Genomic DNA, 19929 nt, shown 5'->3' with positions numbered 1-19929 from the left:
GCCACAATCTAAATCTGGGGAGCAAAAAAGTGCTTTGCTTATAAATGTAACTTTTCTTTTTTTGAAGTATCAGATCAGAGGAAATTTAAGGTAAAATAAAGCAGTCGTTTATTGTATCAGCTGATTTCTATGGCTAGCATAGAGACGTGCTGTCACACAGACAACATAAATAAATATTTATATATAAATAATATAAATAGTATGTGTTTCTTACTGTCCATGATCATATCCCTGCTACACTGACTACTGCATGAATGTTCATATTGCTGTTTTGTCCTATGAGTACAGACATGAAACAAAACAATGAATGTGTACAAACACCATCCAAATCTTTTGTCTTCAAGGCCTCTCACCTGAACAACCACCTGTAATCTGAGTGGATTAACTTTCCATCTGTCTGTGAACTTTAATAACTCAGCACAGTGGAAGAAAAAGTGGAAAAGCCGAGGGCGAAACAGCCAGACAATTCCCACAATGCATCTTAGCAGCGGATCCCTGACTCAAAGGCCCACTTTATTCCGCCAAAATCTGTCTGGAGATTACGAAATGCTCAAGAGCACGAGTCAATGTCTGGCAGGTTTAATAAAAACAATGATGTGGTGGCAAGTCAACATCCCCAGATTGTGTGTGAAATCAGAAAAGAAGCCAACTTTGATGAAGTCCCAGCTTTTATATTTTATCGTTAAATCCAATACACACAAACACACATTTGAAAGTGGCAAAAACAATGAAAGCTGCCACTGGAAAACCCCAGGGAATGAACTGCAATACGTACACAATAACGGATTGTATTGGCCAAAGTTTCACCCAATGAGACGGCAACAGGCCACAAATAAATCAAGTTGATCAGTCTGTATCGATGTGCCGTTTGTGCTGCGCTCAAGCGGTGAAAAACAGTGACATCAAAGCACGCACAAGCAGCTGATGGCAGTGTAGAAACCCCAACTGTGGCACTGTTACACATTCCAGCTGTCAGAGGAAGTAGCCATAATGCAACAATCCCTCTGTGCCTTACAGTCAACAAGCAACGGGCCGCAAAAATTTAAAAAAAAAAATATATGTAAAACGAACACAGCCAGCTCTATTTGTGACATCATTTCTGCTGAACAGCAACAAGAAGATAGCACAGCTTTTATGCTCCCTAAACACAAAACCACCAATAGCTGAACTCAAAGACTTGATGGACCTAAGGTGGACCTGTGCTGCTTTCCTTTATTTGTTATCACACACACACACACACACACACACACACACACACACACACACACACACACACACAAAATGGTGGACGCTCATATTAACAACCATGGCTAACCTTTCAAACATGAGGTCAGTGCATGTGCAATCTCTGGGAGCTGTCTGGCTTTAGAAAGCTTATTTTCCCCCCCTATTCTTGGCTCTGTGTGATATCAAGTCTGTTTATGCGCGGCGGCCAATCAGAAGAAAGTTTAAAAGGGAAGGAAGCTGAAACAACTCGTTTCCGAGGATGAACTGAGGAGCTGCACCAAGGCCCGGGGTAGGACAAATAAGGAATTGTGAATCACGCAAAGCTCCTCTGGTACCATCCAAGAACAAAAGTGGAGAGCTGGAACAAAGCATTAGAGGTCCCCTTCAAGTCTAATTTAGTCATTCACCTTTGATTTCGGCACAATAACGTCTTAAAGATTTGGCCAAGCATGAGAGGCTTTGATGAATGGCAGAAAAAACACAAAAAATGTACATGGCAGATGGCAATGGTGAATTTAGCCTGAATTTTTTTAAAAAGAAAGAAAAAAAGACAACATTAAGATATAATAGAACCATACCAAATATAAAAACATCTATTTATAAATAGAAAAACTCACAATAAAGAAAATTACCCTTAAATTAGAGGGAGGGTGCAGCAGAAGTAAGAATACAGTGAGTAACAGCGCTGAGAGCAGTGCATTGAAATAATAAAAAAGAACAATAAAATATCGATACACATTAATAATAAGGTATATATAGAGGATATTGTGTGTACAGGTAGAAATGTACAGCAAACCAACATTTTGTTTAACAGTGTAAATAGATAGAGGTTGACGGTAATGGAAATGTGTAAAAGTACAGTAATTCACAAACTCAACCTGAAAACACTGGTGTCAGAAACATGATTCACAGACTGTAGGAACACAGACAAGCATGACTCCCACATGAAATGGAATGACCCAAGGCTGTCGATTTTGTGGTTTTCGGTTTGTTTTTCTTGGATGTGTTCTCGCTCACGCAAAAGCACTGAGTCTTCCCAGAGCTCCAGGGGTGCGCGGGGCTCCCTGGGTGCCGCTAACCTCCTCTCCCGTCTCTCCCCTCCTCTTAGGGCGAGCTAGCTGTGTTTGTTGGAGGCTCTAAGCTGCAGCGGCCTCCTCCAGCGCTGGCAGCAGGCCTTTCTCGGTCAGGTGAGCCTTCAGGGAATTGAAGATATAGAGCTGCTGATCGGGACGGAGGGCCAAGAGCTGCTGGATCACCTTGGTGGGGTTAGGGCCCCTGAGAGAAGGTGGAGAAATGCTTAAACACAAATGTACTTAAAGTTTTATCCAGAAAACACTGCATTAAAAAAAAATTTTTTTTAAAAAAGGTGGGGACACAACTTATAAGAGTTATTTTAAATGCAGTGCAGAGTGCGGACAGAAAAGCAGGTTTGGTGTGGGGAGGGAGTGGGTTGAGACTCAAAGACTGGCCTCTGCAGTGGACTTTGGCTTATGGGTCATCTGCCCAACCAGTGGAAATACACTGGGTTGGTTGATTAGTAACATGTCGATTTGAGACAGATGAGTCTTTCAGAAACTTGCGAAGAAACCACTGAACATACAATTATAGACCAACTAGCATATGACACTTATCTAAATTCATATACAAGATAAAACTAGTATGACTTTTTTTAATTGTTCTGCAAAGATATTAAGGTCAACCTTTAGATGAAAACATGTGCATTTAAAGTGGTGATCAACCAGTTTTTCTTTAGCATGTTTATATGTCACAGGAGACTTATTCTACTCTGTACATACAGTAACAGGATGTAAACAGTACAGTATGAAAACTGCAGAGACCTGTTGATTCATGTCAGGTGATGCCATGTGTTATGATCCATGCTCACCGTGTGATTTTCAGTTTGCCTCAAGATTTGTGTGGGTGTATGTGCGGAGTGTGCAGAGATGGAGTCTGCTGATTGGTTAAGTTCAAGTCTCTGGACTGGACCCCTTGATGGACACAACCATCTTAGAGGGTTTTCACACCTGTAGTTCTTTTTTTCTTTTTGTAAACTTGTAGTTTTCCCCCTGTTGTTTATTTTTTTCTTTTATTGTCTAGTTTGTTTTCACACAGAGAAAAATTTAACTGAACTCTAAGCGAACCAAAACGTGTCCTACAAATCAGCTGAGAATGTTCAGTCTGCTCATTGGTCAGGTGTCTGGGGCAGGAGAAACAAAAGTAAACACAGCAAGAGGCTGCTGTGTTCCTGACTACTGGAGAACATGGAGAATTTACATTTATTTTACGGCTAGTTGCAAGGCCATTGCTGCATACAGAATACAAACATGGCATAAATTAACCGCACCGAGAAACAAACCAGTTTGATTTAAACGGATTATACACCGCAGATGTGAAAACACCCTTAAACTCCAGCTGACACTGACCTCAGCCCTCTCCTCACCGCGCGCTCCTGACAGTTTGCTATTTGAACTGAGAGTTTTGTTTAAATAGCATCAGTGGTAGTTAGAAGTTGAGCCTGAAGGTTTGAAGACGCCCATATCTATCATGCAAATAGTTTTATTAAATACTGATAATACACTGTAAATATTGAGCACCTTATTGCAGACTCCTTAGTAGGAGTGAGAAGCCCTTCATGTGAATGCATTTTTCTTGTGTTTTTGGAAGCTAAGAGTAGTAAGCTTCCAAACATAGAGAGCCAACTGTACAGTACTGCTTAATAAGCCCACATTAACTAATGTTAGCAGTCACTAAGACCACTGATTCTCCTCACACCACAGATAAATTCATCATGTAGGGCTGTTATTTCTCCTGATCTTCTGTTCCTCGTCTAGTTATTAGCCCAATAGGCTATTAAATGTAAGGCTGTGGTCTATGTCTGTAACGTTCACTGTATCCACAAAAGTTGAAACTGACAAATCAAGATTTGCAATTTCCCCCAGATGTGGCTTATACAACCCCACTTCACAGAAACTATCCCTTCAGTCTGTGCAGATGGTGAACATTAGCTTACACTAAACTATTATTAGGTTTTATTACAAGCTCAAACGCTGCTTCAGCAACACAAAGAGGACAAAGACTGACAAAAAGCAAGATGAAATACATTATATTTTAAACTTCATATGGGAAATTTATGCTTACCTAATGAAGCTAGCAATGTAGACATTAACAAATGTGGCCATGAGGTACTGGCAGTCAAATCTGTCCATAATACCTCCATGACCTGGGATGGTGTTTGCAAAATCCTGAAAGAAGATGACACAATGGCTTAAGCAACACAACACTGCCTGATAATCATGTGGTAGGCCACATCCACCTTATGTGTGGTGAATAGGTCCTGTTGGTCCACATCCATACCTTGATTTTGAAAGCTCTCTTGAAGCCGCTAGCAAAGAAGCCACCGAAGGGTCCCACGATGGAGGCAAAGGAGGAGAGGGCAATGCTGTGGATCTGGAATGGATACAGGCACACTGTGGTCTGTGGAAACAAAGAGGACACGTTACAACATCCAGTGTTGTTGAAACTAACAACTTGGTCCTGACAGTTTTAATAAGATATTGCTTTATGTTTTCTCTAGGTGGGTATAAAACTTTGTATACTGTGTTCCAAGCTGTAACAGGCTATAAGGTTTCCTTTAGCGGTGTTCAATAAAATTCTACAAGCTCTGCATACTTTTAATGTGTTGGTGAGAGGACTGTAAAAAGCCTAAATACTGGCAAACGAACAGCAACAGAAACTGACTCTTACCCAACCAGTGACAGACTCCAGCATACTGGGCAGGGCGTAGTCCTGGAGCTGAAACAGCTCTGATGGCTCACAATCCACCTGGAAGCTGTTGGAGTCGTTGTTGAACTCCACCGGACACACAAAGTAGCGACAGCCAGCCATGACGTAGGAGAGCTGAGAGGAGAGCAAAGTTACACTTCAACCATGTCACTTGTCACCAGCTAACTGGACAGGGATCAGAACTGACTGGTTTCCTGTGTTCTCGGCCCGCCAGTCAGCCTTCCCATATGACCAGTTACAAAGGAGTTTGTGCATGCATGTGCACAGTGCCAGCACCAGTAAGGCATTTATGTGTGATTAGTGTGGAAAGTAGTCACTGTGACTGGAAACAACAGCTACAGCAAATCCAGTCAGACACTTAAGACACCACCACCCAGCTGAACACGGGCATTTTAAAGAAGCTGCCAAAGAGGCTAAAGCTAAAGATATCCAGAGCTCAGAGCCAGCAACAAGCAATCAGCCTCAGTGTGAGTCTCAGCCACAAACATTTGTGATGAGTGCATGTTTAATTTAGTTCAGACAAACACATTGTGTTATTCAGCAGAACAAAAGCTTCAGAGCTCATTACGCCCCGGAAATATGACACATACAGAAACTGAAGTGATGAACAATGATCCCCTCGAGGCCTATAGGTAAACGATGGGGTGGCAGCGGGGTTAAAACAGCAGACACCCACACAAGGAAGCAGCCGCAATAACATGTTAGAGTGAGAGCTGAGAAGATGCAGCTTAAATGGGCATCTAAATCAGGAAGGTGTGTCTGGTATATGACATGAGGAGAGTGAGTTTTTCTGCCCTGCACAGCTGATTTTGCTCTATTTAACCATAATTCATTGTGAGATAAATACCACTTTGCATATTCAATTGCAAGTAGCTCCTACAGAATGCTACATCGCTAACAGCTAAAAGGAAAAAAATAAATAAATAAAATTCACATCCTACCATGATTCCAAAAACAATGGTGGAGAAGAATCCACCGATGAAGCCCTCCCAAGTCTTCTTAGGCGACAGCTGCAACAGCCAGTATCAAAGAAATCATACACCACCATACAGAGCACAACAGCCTTTAGGTGATTTGCTACATGCATCAATAATTCACGATAAACATTATATTAAAAACATTAAACATTTATGTATTTGCATTCCAGGTTTAAGCAGCTTCAAACGTTCAAAATAACCGACCTTGATAAGAGGGGTTCGCCCAAAGAAGAAACCAAACATGTAGGCCATGATGTCATTACAGATCACACAAGAAATGGGCACAATGAACCTGATCACACAAAGAACAGTTTACATGGCAGGTGTATGGATATTTGGATTATACTGAAAAATAACTGAATTTTAATTAGATTTAGATAATTGGATAGGGAGCCTTTAACCTACCAGATCATTCCCTCAAACAGGTTGTGAATGATGAGGTGAGACTGGGTCACAACGATCAGGAGAGTCACATGGGTCCAACCAAACTGCGCAGACGGGCACAAGATCAATGACGTGTAGTTAAATTCATACATTTTTGGAAAATGACACAGGCTCTGTAAATTTTGTTTATAAGCAGTGTCACGTTGAAGAGTTTTATCTGTATTGATTGTTTAACTAGCGTTTCTCACTTGTTAGTTTATAAGACCATAACAGGGTACAAATATTTGTTATGTTTTAACCTTGTTGTGAAGTACTTTGGTGTACCTTTGGTTTTAAATGTGCTATATAAATAAAGTTGTATTGTATTGTATTAGTACCCGCTGGTTATGTTTTAGATGGTTTTTACAAACTTTTGTGTTACAAAAAAAAACTGTTACTGTATTTCCATTCGGGTGTGTTTTTCTTAAGACCACTAGTGTTTCAACATAAACCCATCCTACTGTAAACACACAGCTGGATCCTTTTACTTTGGTACATTGACAACATTATTTCAACTATGGCTGCCCCTCCCTGAGTCTGGTTCTTCCTGTTAAAAGGGAGTTTTTTCTTCCCACTGTCACCAAAAAAGACTGTTGGGTTTTTCTCTGTATGCATTATTGGAGGGTCTACCTTACAATATAGAGTACCTTGAGGCGACTGTTGTTGTGATAAAATTGAATTGAATTGAATTGAACTGTGACAAAGACGTATTCAAGATATATGTTGAACTGTTGAGGAAGTCTTTTTTTTTTTTAACATAATTCCATATTTTTATTGATTCAACTGTAACTACAGCTATTCTTTCATTATCTTAGATTAAGCAGGTCTGGAAATGATTCTATATGTTGCATTTGGCCTCCACAAAATGGAGGTCAAAGTTGCTCTCAATGCAAAAGAAACAACACTTTCATAACCTGTCAACAGCAAAACAAATCTGACAGAAATAACAGGCACATTAGGCATGGCCAAATCAAAGTGGTGTATTATAGAAAGAAGAATGTACTAGTGGGTTTTTTTTCTGCAGGATCTGTCTCTGACCCAATTTCCCTTTTACTTGAGGGTTTATATTTTAGTGAGCCTCATCAATAAGCCAGTAGCCTTGAGGCAGGATGCACAGAGTATGCAGGGCAGCACTTACCATGTAAAACTGAAGGCGGTAATGTTTCTTCACCAAACTCAGCACAAACATACAGAAACCTGCAACAACAGGACAACTTATTAAGACACAGACCAACAGCATCTGTAAAGAGGAGGAAACCTCCTTAAGGTCATCTTTGGTCAAAGTGATTAAATTTAGCTTGACCTATTTCACAGCATGCCTACTTTAGGATGCAGTGAATAGTTTTTTTTTTTACATGACTGAGGAAACGAGAGGATGTTGTAAAGCAAAGAATATCTGAGAAAATGTGGCTGGAACGGAAGATGACTCAGACATACTGACGTTGTTGGTTTCCTGGACTCTTCAGACTGACAGTAAAGCTTCTTCAAGCAAGACATTAAGATGTACAGGATGACAAAACTCTGCATTTTATGTCACTTCAAATCACGAGCTTCAGAGCATTTGTGCTCAAAGTCATAACGGGCCATTCAATTGCACCTTAAATCTAGTAGGTAAGACAGTCTGGGTGCTTCCTTCCTCCCCACATCCTGTTTGGCATCAGCAAGAAGCTATAGTAGTAATATATTACTAACTAACACAGAAGTACAGGAAGTGGAACATCCAAAGTTAGCATAGTAACTGAAACAATGAGCTTTGAACTAACTAACATATAAAACCTTGAGACTCATTTTTCCATCAAAGCATGCCTGTGTGCTTCTGCCAATCAGTCAAGTTCTAGTTTACATCCCTTGAAACTCAAATAACATAACTGAATAATATGATATGTATTAATATATAAAGTCATTGGTTATAACCAAAAATGCCAAATCTGAAGAAACAACCTTAAGAGATTAAAGAGATATCTAAAATAGAATTACATACCTCAGTGCCTGTCTACATTTGCTCAGTTCTCTCTCATGCACATACAGCTGATGTAGCATTCTAAATATGTACACAGCTTATTGCAACTCAGATTCCTTTATTTTATTTGCAAAGTTATTTATTTTTCCCATCTCTTTCATCTCTAATGTATTTATCAAATGCAGTATTTACAACTTTTTATTCTTTTTTTTAAATGAGCATTTATTCTATTTATATATGTGGATTTTTCTGTTTGGCATCTGTTGGTGATAGTAAAGGAACAATTTCATTGTACAGGGAAACATTTTTCTTTACCGTGCATACAACAATAAAACTTTGAACTGTTTAATGACACATGGAAATATCACTGATTGTAAACGTATTTTGTCAAGTCGGACTGACCAATCACTGACATCTGTTAAAAGAAATTTGACACTTCTGGTTGCTATGACAATGTAAACTCTATCTAATGTCTGTTTATTTACTGTGCACTTATGCCATGTTCAACAGTTTGTTCTACTGTAATAAACATTTATTATAAGTGACTACTGAAAAACTTCTGGCATGATGACGTTACCACAGAATCTACAGTAGGACTTTATGTTTTTCTACCTGTCAGGTAGAGCGCGAAGGAGATGAAGCGGTGGTATTTGCTGAGGATGCGAAGGGGCTCCTCCCTCTGAACCAGTGTGAAGAAATAATCAGTCACGGTTTCACCATAAAAGAAGTAGTTCACACACAGCAGGAAGTACCTGTAAGGGTTAGAGTAAATGCACACATCTGATGGTGTTGTCACAGCAGCTAATCAGACTCTGAATTCAATATGCCAGCGGAGGAAAAAACATAAATACAAATAAATCAACAAGGCTAACTAACTTCTCTTCATGAAAACTGCAGATAGCTAGAAGTTTACATCTGTACATGGAGAACAGTGTTCCAAGGAGTTGGAACACTGCCAGTTTCCTGGCATAGTGAATATCAGGACTACACTACACTATAAACCACTACTGCTACAAATCAAACAGCGCTGATGATTCATTGTAATTCTGCTATAATATATAATCTTTAAGATACTGCTAATTTAAAATAGGTTGATAACAAACCTCAGGACATCTGTAACAAAGTAAAAACATGAGACAATACAATAAGAAAGAAGCCACATGGACATTTGCTTTTAATATCCGATTCTTTGTCTTGCCAAGTGAACACTGTGTGTGTCTGTGTCCTCACCAGCTCAATGTCCTGAACCACGGCAGGTCGTAGGAGTGGTACACACTGTAACCAATGGTGATGATTTCCTGGAAGCATTTTATCTGGACACAGAGGACCTGCGTAGATAAAACACTGTGTCAGCAGCACAAAGGCAAAATATTGATAGGGCAAACCAGAATGGGCTTTTGGGTTGGGCAGAAAACATGGCACGATCAGTCAAAGTACAGCAGAAGACACCGGTTACTTTATCTGACAGAAACGGATGAATATTCCTGGTATTTCTGGTCTTTGAATGTGTTGATGAGCAAAACTGTGGATCACACTTGTGTAAATAAGACCAAAATAAACAAAACTAGTTAAAAAAGATCATTATTACAACACTGCTGATTCTCCATTAGCTCTGTTAAACCTCTTTGTAGGGCACTAAATACTCCTCTGTGCAGGAAAACCCTGAGCATAACTCAGTGTGCGTTTCTGTGTGTGTGACACAGTATGGTGTCCTACTGACACAAAATGGCTGACAGGCCTATTTTCAGGGTATTCCCCGATGACGGTGGCAGCTATCCTGCAAATGATTAGAGAGACTGGATCCTCTTTAATCCACAATATTTTGATTTTAATTTGCATTAAAAATTAACTGACTGCGCTGCTTAGAGTAGCTCTGAACATTAACACGTCCTCTGTATATACTCAGTGAGAAAAAGTCTGATTCGTAACACGATTCATCTTAACTGAAATAATTCTGTATCAAAAAGCTTAATTTTTCTCAAGTCACAAACTATGGCTCTAAAAGTGGAATGACAAATCAAGTCAAGTCAACCAAGACATATCAGTAGTTTGTACTCACAATCATCATAAGCACCATGGGGCCCAAGTAGATGATGAAGAAGAAGAAGGAGATCATGGCTAGTGTTAAGATGCCTCGTACCCACCAGTTCTTCCATCTGAAGAAAAGACATAAACAATGACACTGGCAAAATGACAATACAAAAAAAATAAATAAATAAAGCAACAAGAGAGTTGTATTTTAAACGTAAGCACTACTGAAAGAGCCTGGGCTAAAACTTTTAGTTATACTATGTTATCAAAAAGGCCAAAATGTTCCCTTTAACAAACGATCCTGCTTTTTAGTGATTTAAATCATTCAAATATGTGACAAGGAATTCCTTTGTGTGAATCATGACACCTCCACACTGGCAACATTACATGCTTACATGCAGTCCAGAAAAAATACGGGCCTCTTGTTTAGGTGGGTGGGTTTAAAATGAGTGCATAGCAACTCACAGTACAGAGACAATGGGGGTGTTCGATATCAATAAACAAGACCGAGCATGTTCCGGCTCTAGGAAGAGGATACGTCTTTACGGTCATACTTTTAAAACACTCTGCAAACAGCTTGCCGTTTATATTTCCTTTGATACTCAGCATACCTTGAAGAGAGTCCAGACAGTGCCTTATTTAAAACCTCAGGGGTGTCGTCAGCAGGGACCGGCACCTCTGGGACGCCCGAGTCCACTTTGGACTCACTGTCTGACACCCCATCTTTTTCTGCCTTAAGTTCATTGTCCGAGCCCTGCAAACAGACAAAAACAGAGAAGAAATGGAAGATGTGGCTCTGAAAGGGAAGAAAAACAGCTATTCTAGTATTTCCATAACAGAACATTTAGATATGTGTTGTTTAATCATTGCTCAAGAATGAACTTAGGAGAGTTTACCTTTTCTCTCTGAGCTATCCAGGAACATGACGCATGTCTGTTTTGTTTTTTTTACATATTTACAGAGGCAATGAGCTGGTGCTGTGGTCACGCGATAAAATACCTGGTAGTAGTCTCTTGGTACTTTTTGCCCAACACTCATATGACACATTTGTGACACATGTAACACAAACAAAAAAGACTGACACCACCTTTACCGTTGAGTTGAAAATTAAATCGATCGTACCCAAAATGGTAACATATGCAAGTCTAAAAACTCCCCACCCCGCAAACACTTTATTACCAATACTGTATGAAAACCAGGCTGGTTAGAACTAACAGCATGTAAACCTGCACAGATGTTTTCAGTTCTGCCAGTTACTCAGGTTGAGGTGAGATGGTGGTTGTGAAAACACCACACAATTTTAAAATAGCAGTGAAGTGGTTCTTCTCTAACAGTTTCAGTAAAAAAAAAAAAAACCCCAAAAAACTGAATAAGTGAGATATTAACTGACAGCTTGTCAGACCTGCTCTTTGTTGGTTGCTGGCGTCTGTAATATTTTCCATCTTCACACAGCACCAATGTATTATAAAACTATCAAAACTAAACAATGTAAAAACAAAAACAGTAATGCTAGGCTACTGATTTAGGAGAAAAAGAGCCGTGTGTGTGTGTGTGGTGATAGTGGGTGGGTAACAAATGGACAGATTATGGAGAGGATAATGCATACTATTACATACTTGTAATGCAAGAATATTAAGAAGTCTTCATAATAAGACCTGTTTTACTTTTTAAGATCTGTTTAACAAACGAGGAGAAAAAACAGCTCTGACATGTGCAGGCTTACTTTCAAATAAAACATCATTTTGCAGGTCTATTTGAGTCCCACTTTCAAATAATCATGAAAACTGTTTGTATGTAATTATGACTTCAGTCCATTTCAGTGTGCTGTCATCTTGTTTTCTCATCAAGCCGCAGGCAGAAATCAACTGTCCAGCCCTGAGCATAATGTAAAATTGCATCAGCTCTTTCAAAAACCTTTCTGTGCATACAAGTGTCTAAAACTACATGTATCAAGTCTCTCGCTCGCTCACAAAACCTTAAATACATGTGGATGAATCGCCTGATACGCACAGATGACATCGCATGCCCACATAGTTTTGAGACTAATTTAAAGATGTCAGCTTCACACAGATCCACAAATGTAAGCTGTGTTTCAGTCCTAGTGTACAAATGTAACAAATGTGTACAAATCATTGCTTGTGACACATTTGCAACACTTTGAGACATATTTCCCTCCATATCGAAAGTGTAGGAATGTTTAGCTTATTTTAGAGTTTAGGAATGTGTTAGATAGGATATAGAATTGTTGTAGAGAAATTGACACTGTCCTGGATATAAATAAAGGCCTGACTGTGTCATGAACTTAGGAGTAGATTTTAGGAGACCCTCCCCCAGTTTGAACTGTGAAAGTAAGACAAAGAGGAGTTAATGCTGAGTGGAAATTCCCAAAGGATACCTGGGTGGGGGTCTCAACATTTGTAACTGGATAACTGTGGTCTGGAAGGGAGATGGGCTTTTATGACCCTTAGGAAGTCACGTACAGCACACACACACACACACACACACACACACACACACACACACACACACACACACACACACACACAGTGCTTCAACTGTTACATTCACACATCCACATGCACACTCACTCACGTGCACTTCAGGGCTCGCAAAATTTCAAAATCTCTGGTAGCCCTTCGGGCAGGCCCTCTTCAGTTTTTGGTAGCCCAAAATAAATTTAAGTAGCCCGAATAAAAAAGAGAGCAATTTTTTAATGTTTTGTTTCCTTTACAATATTATACATTAAAGTATAATATTGTAACGGAAACAAAAATTAATCAGAAAATTGTTAAAATACAAATCACAACAACTGTATAAAAATTAAAATCATCAACTCAAATACTTGTTTCTAATTGAACAGAAATTTCTATGAACTTGTAAGAACTGTGTAGAACATGAATCAGTCTGTGTCAGATCCTGAATCTGAAATTTCCACTGAAGTCAAGGGTAAGAGATAAGTGGAACCAAGATCGAGGCCATTTGCTTTTTGAAGTTTGCAGAAACTGCTAAATTTGGCCAATGGTGGTTCACTCTTTGCAACATAGTACGCTTTTGAAAGATTTTTCAGGACTTCTTCTTGTGCTTGGTTTATTTTTAGTATGTTTTTTGCAATTGCTGTTTGTTCTGGGAAAGATATTGCAGACTGGGCAATAATGCATTTCTTGCGTTTCTCATGGGTTCTGATGGGGTCTTTCTAAAATTACTGGTCCCAGTTACAAAGGCGCTTGTCGACTCAAATGAAATGAAACTCACGACACACCCGGCAGAACATTATGTTATTTAGCTCGTCATATTCCAGCCACATAAATTCTTTTGTCCATGAAACCAAAAAAGCTGAGCTTTCTTTTTGCCTCATAGTCTGATTTGTCATAACTTTTCCGTTTTGTGGTAGGCTTTTTTCATTGGCTGCCCCTCCTTCACCCTGACCTGTCTTATTTGGCTCAGCAGAACTAAAATACCTGCATAAATCCTGCTGCTTTTACATGCACTCACATAACGGTCAGCAATTCTCTGCGCAATCAACCTCTCACATGTTTAAGCTTGCTGTGGGAGATTTCACTTGTCAGGTTTGAATAGTAAGCTAATGAGTGATAAGACGATGTCAGAGGAATTGGTGTGCAATTAATCGTCACTCACCAATCAGTACTGCCGCTCTCTACACACTGGTCGCGCAATCGCAAAGTGAAAGTGAAAGCAAAAAACAAGCACAAATTCAAACACAATTTCAATATGTCACATATTGACAGTGGCTCATCGATGCCAATAACATACTTACTCAGCTACATTTGCGAAAGAAAATGCAAAAGCATTGACATATATTTTTCCTTCCTATGATAGCCTGACGGGCAGGGCTGAGATGGATTTTGGTAGCCCGACTGGAAAAATCACTAGCCCCAGGACGTCGGGCTAGTGATTTTGCGAGCCCTGCACTTACATAGACACGGGTACGCGCACACACAGGCACTCACGTGCTCGTGCATACACACAGAGACAGAGTTTGGAGCACACCATGGGGGTTTTATGATGGGGTCGCCCCTATAAAGTTGGCTGTAACTAACAAAGGGGTGAAGATTTTTGCAGAGGGACACCGGCCTCGTCTTCCCTTCTAGAAGTGCATGCTTAAATGAAGATGAATAAAGATGAATAAAGGTTTTGTGAAAATAACTACTGAGTTCCAGTGCCGTCTCTGGATGCCTCAAGGAATAAAAGAACCGGGGTAAAACTGATTTCGCAACAAAAGCATACTTTTCCCATGTTCACATAAGTGTCAGAATGGCAGATTTATCACCAGATCCCCCGGCTCCGAAGTACAGATACCTCTGGCTAATGCTTAGTGTTCTGAGTTTGGCTCGTGGCTGGTAACTAGCTTTCTGGTCTGGGTCCATTAGACTCTCTTTTGTCTGCAGTAGGTACCACTATAAACATACTTTTCTTTTTCTCACTCAAACTTCTGCAACAAACATCGTGCTGCAGATGTTACTTTCACTCGCTGTAGCGCACACACCGCAGAGGCGTAATCTCCTTCTCTTTCCCGAGAGACATGGACGGATGGATACTAAATGTCAGTTACTGACTTATTGTGCAAGAGGAGAAATATAAAGCAACAGAGCAATGTTTTCTGAGAAGTGGTTTAGAGCGAACAACAAATTTTGCTCAGGGTGTGTCTGAGTGTATGGAAAAAGAGAGAAAAAAAAAATCGGCTTCATCTAAGATGAACATATTATGATTAATGGACTGTCAGTGTACAGTTGTGTGTGGGAGGCTAAACACTGCTCCAAATCATCTCCATCCATATTGTTGATTTCTCAAAACCATCTGTTTGCTAATGAAGGTCTGACTGATCTTTATCCCCCCATAGCGGCAATGCTGAAAAAATATGGATGGTTAGAGCTCCTGTGCCAATAATAGGGAGGTTTTTTTTAAGGCAGTTTGTTCTTTCACTTCTCATTCACCCCCTGCTGCCCTCTCTGCTGCTGGTGACCAAATAAGGCTTGGAGTTGTCACATCAAATTCACCCAGCAGATGGCTGACATGTGGTTTTGTGACACCCACTTGGTCTCACATTTACAATTTGGCAAATGATCCATACTACAGCTGGATATTTATTAGATTAAAAACAAACAAATAACAATGTGTCCTAAAAAAATCAGCTGGTATACTGGACATTTACATCATCAAATATCTATATGAGTCGGGCTCCGGCTTTAATACATAATAATACTTCTTGTTAGGCATGCATCACTCAAATATTGATATTGATATCAGTACAGTATGAACTAGCGTGATCAGACATTTGGTAAAATGCTGGTGAGTTGTTCTATTTAATTCAGTTTCACTTTGTTCTACATTTACTTAGCCACACAGACAAGATACAGATACCTTAGCCCACAGGTGTCGAACTCCAGGCCTCGAGGGCTGCTGTCCTGCTTGTTTTCCAACTAACCTGCCCTTGTAGCTTCTTATAGGCAAAGCACACCTGATCCAGGTAATCAGCAGCAGGTAGGGCAGGGATATCTCAAAAACAAGCAGGATACTGGCCATCGAGGACTGGAGTTTGACACTCCTGCCTTAGCCTAAAGTCTGCCAAAACAGCGAGGAAGAGACGTGAACAATATCAGGCTCAAAACACTGATTTGGTAACTTTATAAAAGAAAATGTAGCAAATATATATATCCTTGAATATAAATTGACTAAATCCAAATGACCAGTTAAATGGAAACAGAACCAAAATAAAAAGCATTAAAAATGTATTCACCTAATTTATCTCCTGTAATCTAACTTCAGCACTGTGTGATATTTAAAGTCATAATAGTTTCTGCTTTCCTCGTCTCAGTCTAAGTGCACCTCATTTTACTGCTCCTCATACACAAGTTACATTAGCAGTTGACCATCCAGGAGATAAATGAAGTCAAACAATATTAATGGAGTTGGTTGTAACAGGTTATTAGATGCAATAAATACTTATAAGGAACACTGAAGAGACACAGACACACACGTTAGAGAGTGAGAACGACTTATTTGAGCTTTTTACACTAATATCAGACTAGTACTCCTCTAACTTGATAGTCTCCATCTGCCCACGCCCCAGGCCAAGGTCTATGTATCTGACTGACTTTGGTAAGTATCCCTACTTTTTCTGTTATTCAAACTAACATATTAAAACTAAAAACTTGGTTCAAGATAAATAGTTCCTGTGAGCAAGAACTTAAAGCAGAAAAGGTTCTAATAACAAAACACTGCTCTGTTAAGTTTGCAAGCTTTTTAAGAGAGATTTAATCCAGAGGTTGAGGATCACATGTTTCTGTTAGTGTTGTGAACAAAATAGTGATTCCCTGATTGGCTGCATCATGTTTGTTACAAGTCAGCCAAATATATATTAAAAAACATTGTATGTTTTGTAAGACTTAGAAAATTTAATTAAGTTCCCTTCAAATTATATGAAACAGTCACTAGTGTGCACTGTCACCCAGAAGTCAAAACCCAGGAGACGAATGCAGAAGCACACACAAGAATCCACATACACACAGGCCCATTCTCCTTTTCCTGGTTTCTATGGAGACAATATCCGTCATTCAGGATGCTTGAGTTAAAAATAGACTCTTCTTTCACATAAACACTCCTTCCCTTTTATGTTGTCTTGCACATCTGGGGTTTTTTCTTTAATCTCTAACTGATTAGAAAAAGCTGCTTCTGTCAGCCATAAAAGGCCATTTTTATTTGGATCTCACGGTTTTCACGCCAAGAGGAGAGCGATTCCTTCACGGGGAGGCAGATACAAAAGTGCAGGCTTGTGATCTAGCTGCACCATGCTGGAAAGTAGCCAAAGCAGACAACTGTGATCAAACAGTTTTACTCTACTGCCGTCATCAAGGCACTGCAGCTGTACCATGAGGAGTATTACTGGTTATGTAACCTAATCAAAGACTGAAGCATTCATGTGCTTGTGAACTGAATTTCACTATATTTCAAATTATGCAATCCACCATAAAACTACCTCAACAAAAGTAATTTCATCAGCTAATATAACTGTCTTTAGAGCAACTTTTTCCTTAGTAAGATCAGTGTTTATGGGTGGATATCCCCGAGATCCAACATCAACCAAACGGCACCAATCCCCACCTTATAGGGTGCGTGATATTACACAGAGTTACAAATGTTTGTCCACATGTGCGCCTCCACCAGGCTAGACTTTTTCAAATAAACCCTGGTTCTGCTCAGGCAAACTACTGATAAATAGTTAACTGCAAATAATCTGGTTGGGTATTCTGTATTGTCAGTGTCAATTTCTATTATTTCAACAGAGGTGGACATAAAATGGATACTTTTGTATCAGAATTGTAGCATTATTATTATTAAAGAAAATAATACAAATTATTCACCTGATTGCACAACTGCAAGCTCAAGGTCATGAGGTAGGCTGCTCTTAAACAAGTCATGGCAAAAAAGTAAATAATAAAGAACACGTTAAACCAGTCACAGTGCGCTTCCCTGGAAAATTACATTAGCCTGTGTGGCTCACTGTGAGGATGTCACTAATGCTTCCACTACTTTCTCCAACTGCTTTCAGCTACTCTCCAATTTTCTGTAATTATCTCGTCCTAGATATCCACACGTCTATCACCACGCCCCTTTCTTCATTCAATGACACGCATCGTCCATGTTGAAGTCATAAATGTTGCTTTTATTTCCCCTCACTCTGACTGCAACAACTTAATAACGGTTTGTTCAAAGAGCTTAATTATAATATCGTGCTAAACATCAGTCTACGACGCTAAGCAGTTGTTGTTTTTGTAACTACTGCTACTAAACACCTAGCCTACCAGGGCTCGCGAACATCATCGCTATCGGTCATAACAAACCAGAATTAAAAATAAATGAATAAATAGACAAACAAAATAACACGTTTAGCTAATGTTGATGCAGAACATTTAACATCGTTGCTAGCTCATAAAGGGCCAACATGGAGACCTTCATCGCTTATTTACCTCTGTGTGCAACGGCGTATGTGGCTAGCTTGCAGCACGCCTTACAAATCTAAGTTTATTATTTTTGGATTTTCTGATAGACTGCTTAGCATTCAAGAAAAAGCGTCTTCAAATATATTTAAAGGGTTTTTGTTGGACAAGATCAGCTGCTGTACACATCGGCATAACGTAGGTGAAAAGGGCAGCTCCAGAATCGATGAAATTTGAACTTTTGCATTTGGTTTGCTGTTGTTTTCGCATCGAACGAACACACAGGAAGACGGTGTGTACCGCCAGCCAATCAAGTTTAAAATTTGAGTAGTTTGGCGGATGGTTTGTATAGCGTCTTTCAGATGCTTTTAACAGCTTTTACGTTGTAAGCTGCTGTTATAAGAGTAAATTGACGACTGCCTTGTAAAACTTAAACATGCCGTATTATTCATTCTGACATGACCTTTCTTAGTCACACCAGTCACAGTGTAACGGGAATTTCAAATCGCTAGGTGGCTAGCTAGCGTCAGGACCGCTAAATGGCAGGACTGAGTCCAAGCCAACGTTACCTTGTCTTCTGACGGCTGCTGCTGAACCGTAGGGTCGGTGTCTTTGGGTCCACGGTGCCTTAGCTCTGCCATCTTAGCGGGTCGTGACCTGACGACAACAGCGAAGGTCCTGCGGCTCCCACAAACAACCTCTTTTTTTTTTTGGGAGACTGACACCTCCTCTGCTAAGCTCCTAGCTAAATTTCTGTCAACAACACTTTCCACCCAATTCACGATCATTCACTTCCTGTTTTCAAAATAAAGGTTTTATTGACTACCCAACATCATGCTAACATGGTATTAAAGAATCTTATTTTAGAATAAATATTAATGGTACTATTACAATTTATGCAACACATAACTCTTTAGGGATTGCTTCAAGAAACAGACCTTTTTTTTTTCTTTATGTTCCTTTCGTCTTTACTGACAGCCTTTAAAAAATGTTAACAATAAGATGCTTGAAACTACTCTCAACATAAACTGGTAAACCTCCAGGCTTTATTAACTTGATTTATCCGGAAGTTTCACGTTGTTTCATGTTGCCCAAATATTTAACGTATATACCGGTATTGCATATTGTACGACTGCAATATGAATTCACGATAAGCTGATACTAAATGTGGCTATTTGTTTCTTCTAAATTCCAATTTTCATTTTCACCCCGGTTGTAGAAAAAAAAAGTCACATCATAGATTTGTTTTTGTTTTGTTTTTTTTAATCCAGTTGTAGTTAACAACAGTAACGGCCGTCTGTAGGGTCAGTGGCGGTCATGAAATGGGCTTGGATTTACAACATTATGAATGAAATGTGCTCTATTTGGAAGCAGCCGGGGCCCCTCCCCTGTCGACAGGTTGTGTGTGAGACTTAAGTCTGTATCATAATGTCTGGTGTTTTCGTGTTTGTTGTGTATAACTAAAGAAGTAATGTTTTCTTTACACATTGGGTTAATTTAATAAATTGACCCTCCACGGTGAAGTTTCTGAAAGATTTTCTGGCTTATTTTCTCATCATGAAACATATTCATT

At 39.5% G+C, this 19929-nt stretch overlaps 1 protein-coding gene across 1 annotated transcript; it reads right to left on the bottom strand.

The window, feature by feature from the left end:
• Nucleotides 1–654: 654 nt before the first annotated feature.
• Nucleotides 655–19133, bottom strand: cds2 (CDP-diacylglycerol synthase (phosphatidate cytidylyltransferase) 2). The gene is made up of 13 exons (XM_031742832.2): nucleotides 18926–19133; nucleotides 11013–11155; nucleotides 10430–10526; nucleotides 9601–9698; nucleotides 8983–9122; nucleotides 7549–7607; nucleotides 6393–6475; nucleotides 6192–6279; nucleotides 5952–6020; nucleotides 4972–5124; nucleotides 4582–4701; nucleotides 4366–4469; nucleotides 655–2502 (listed from the first exon to the last, which is right to left on the bottom strand). Exons 1-13 carry the CDS (start codon nucleotides 18995–18997, stop codon nucleotides 2364–2366), a joined length of 1365 nt encoding a protein of 454 aa, XP_031598692.1. The 5' UTR covers nucleotides 18998–19133; the 3' UTR covers nucleotides 655–2363.
• Between the last annotated feature and the right edge of the window lie 796 nt (nucleotides 19134–19929).

This window comes from Oreochromis aureus, linkage group 12, assembly GCF_013358895.1.
Source record: "Oreochromis aureus strain Israel breed Guangdong linkage group 12, ZZ_aureus, whole genome shotgun sequence".
NCBI classification, from domain to species: domain Eukaryota; kingdom Metazoa; phylum Chordata; class Actinopteri; order Cichliformes; family Cichlidae; genus Oreochromis; species Oreochromis aureus.
The sequence above is the reverse complement of the archived record's forward strand: the minus strand, read 5'-3'. Positions and strand labels throughout refer to the sequence as shown.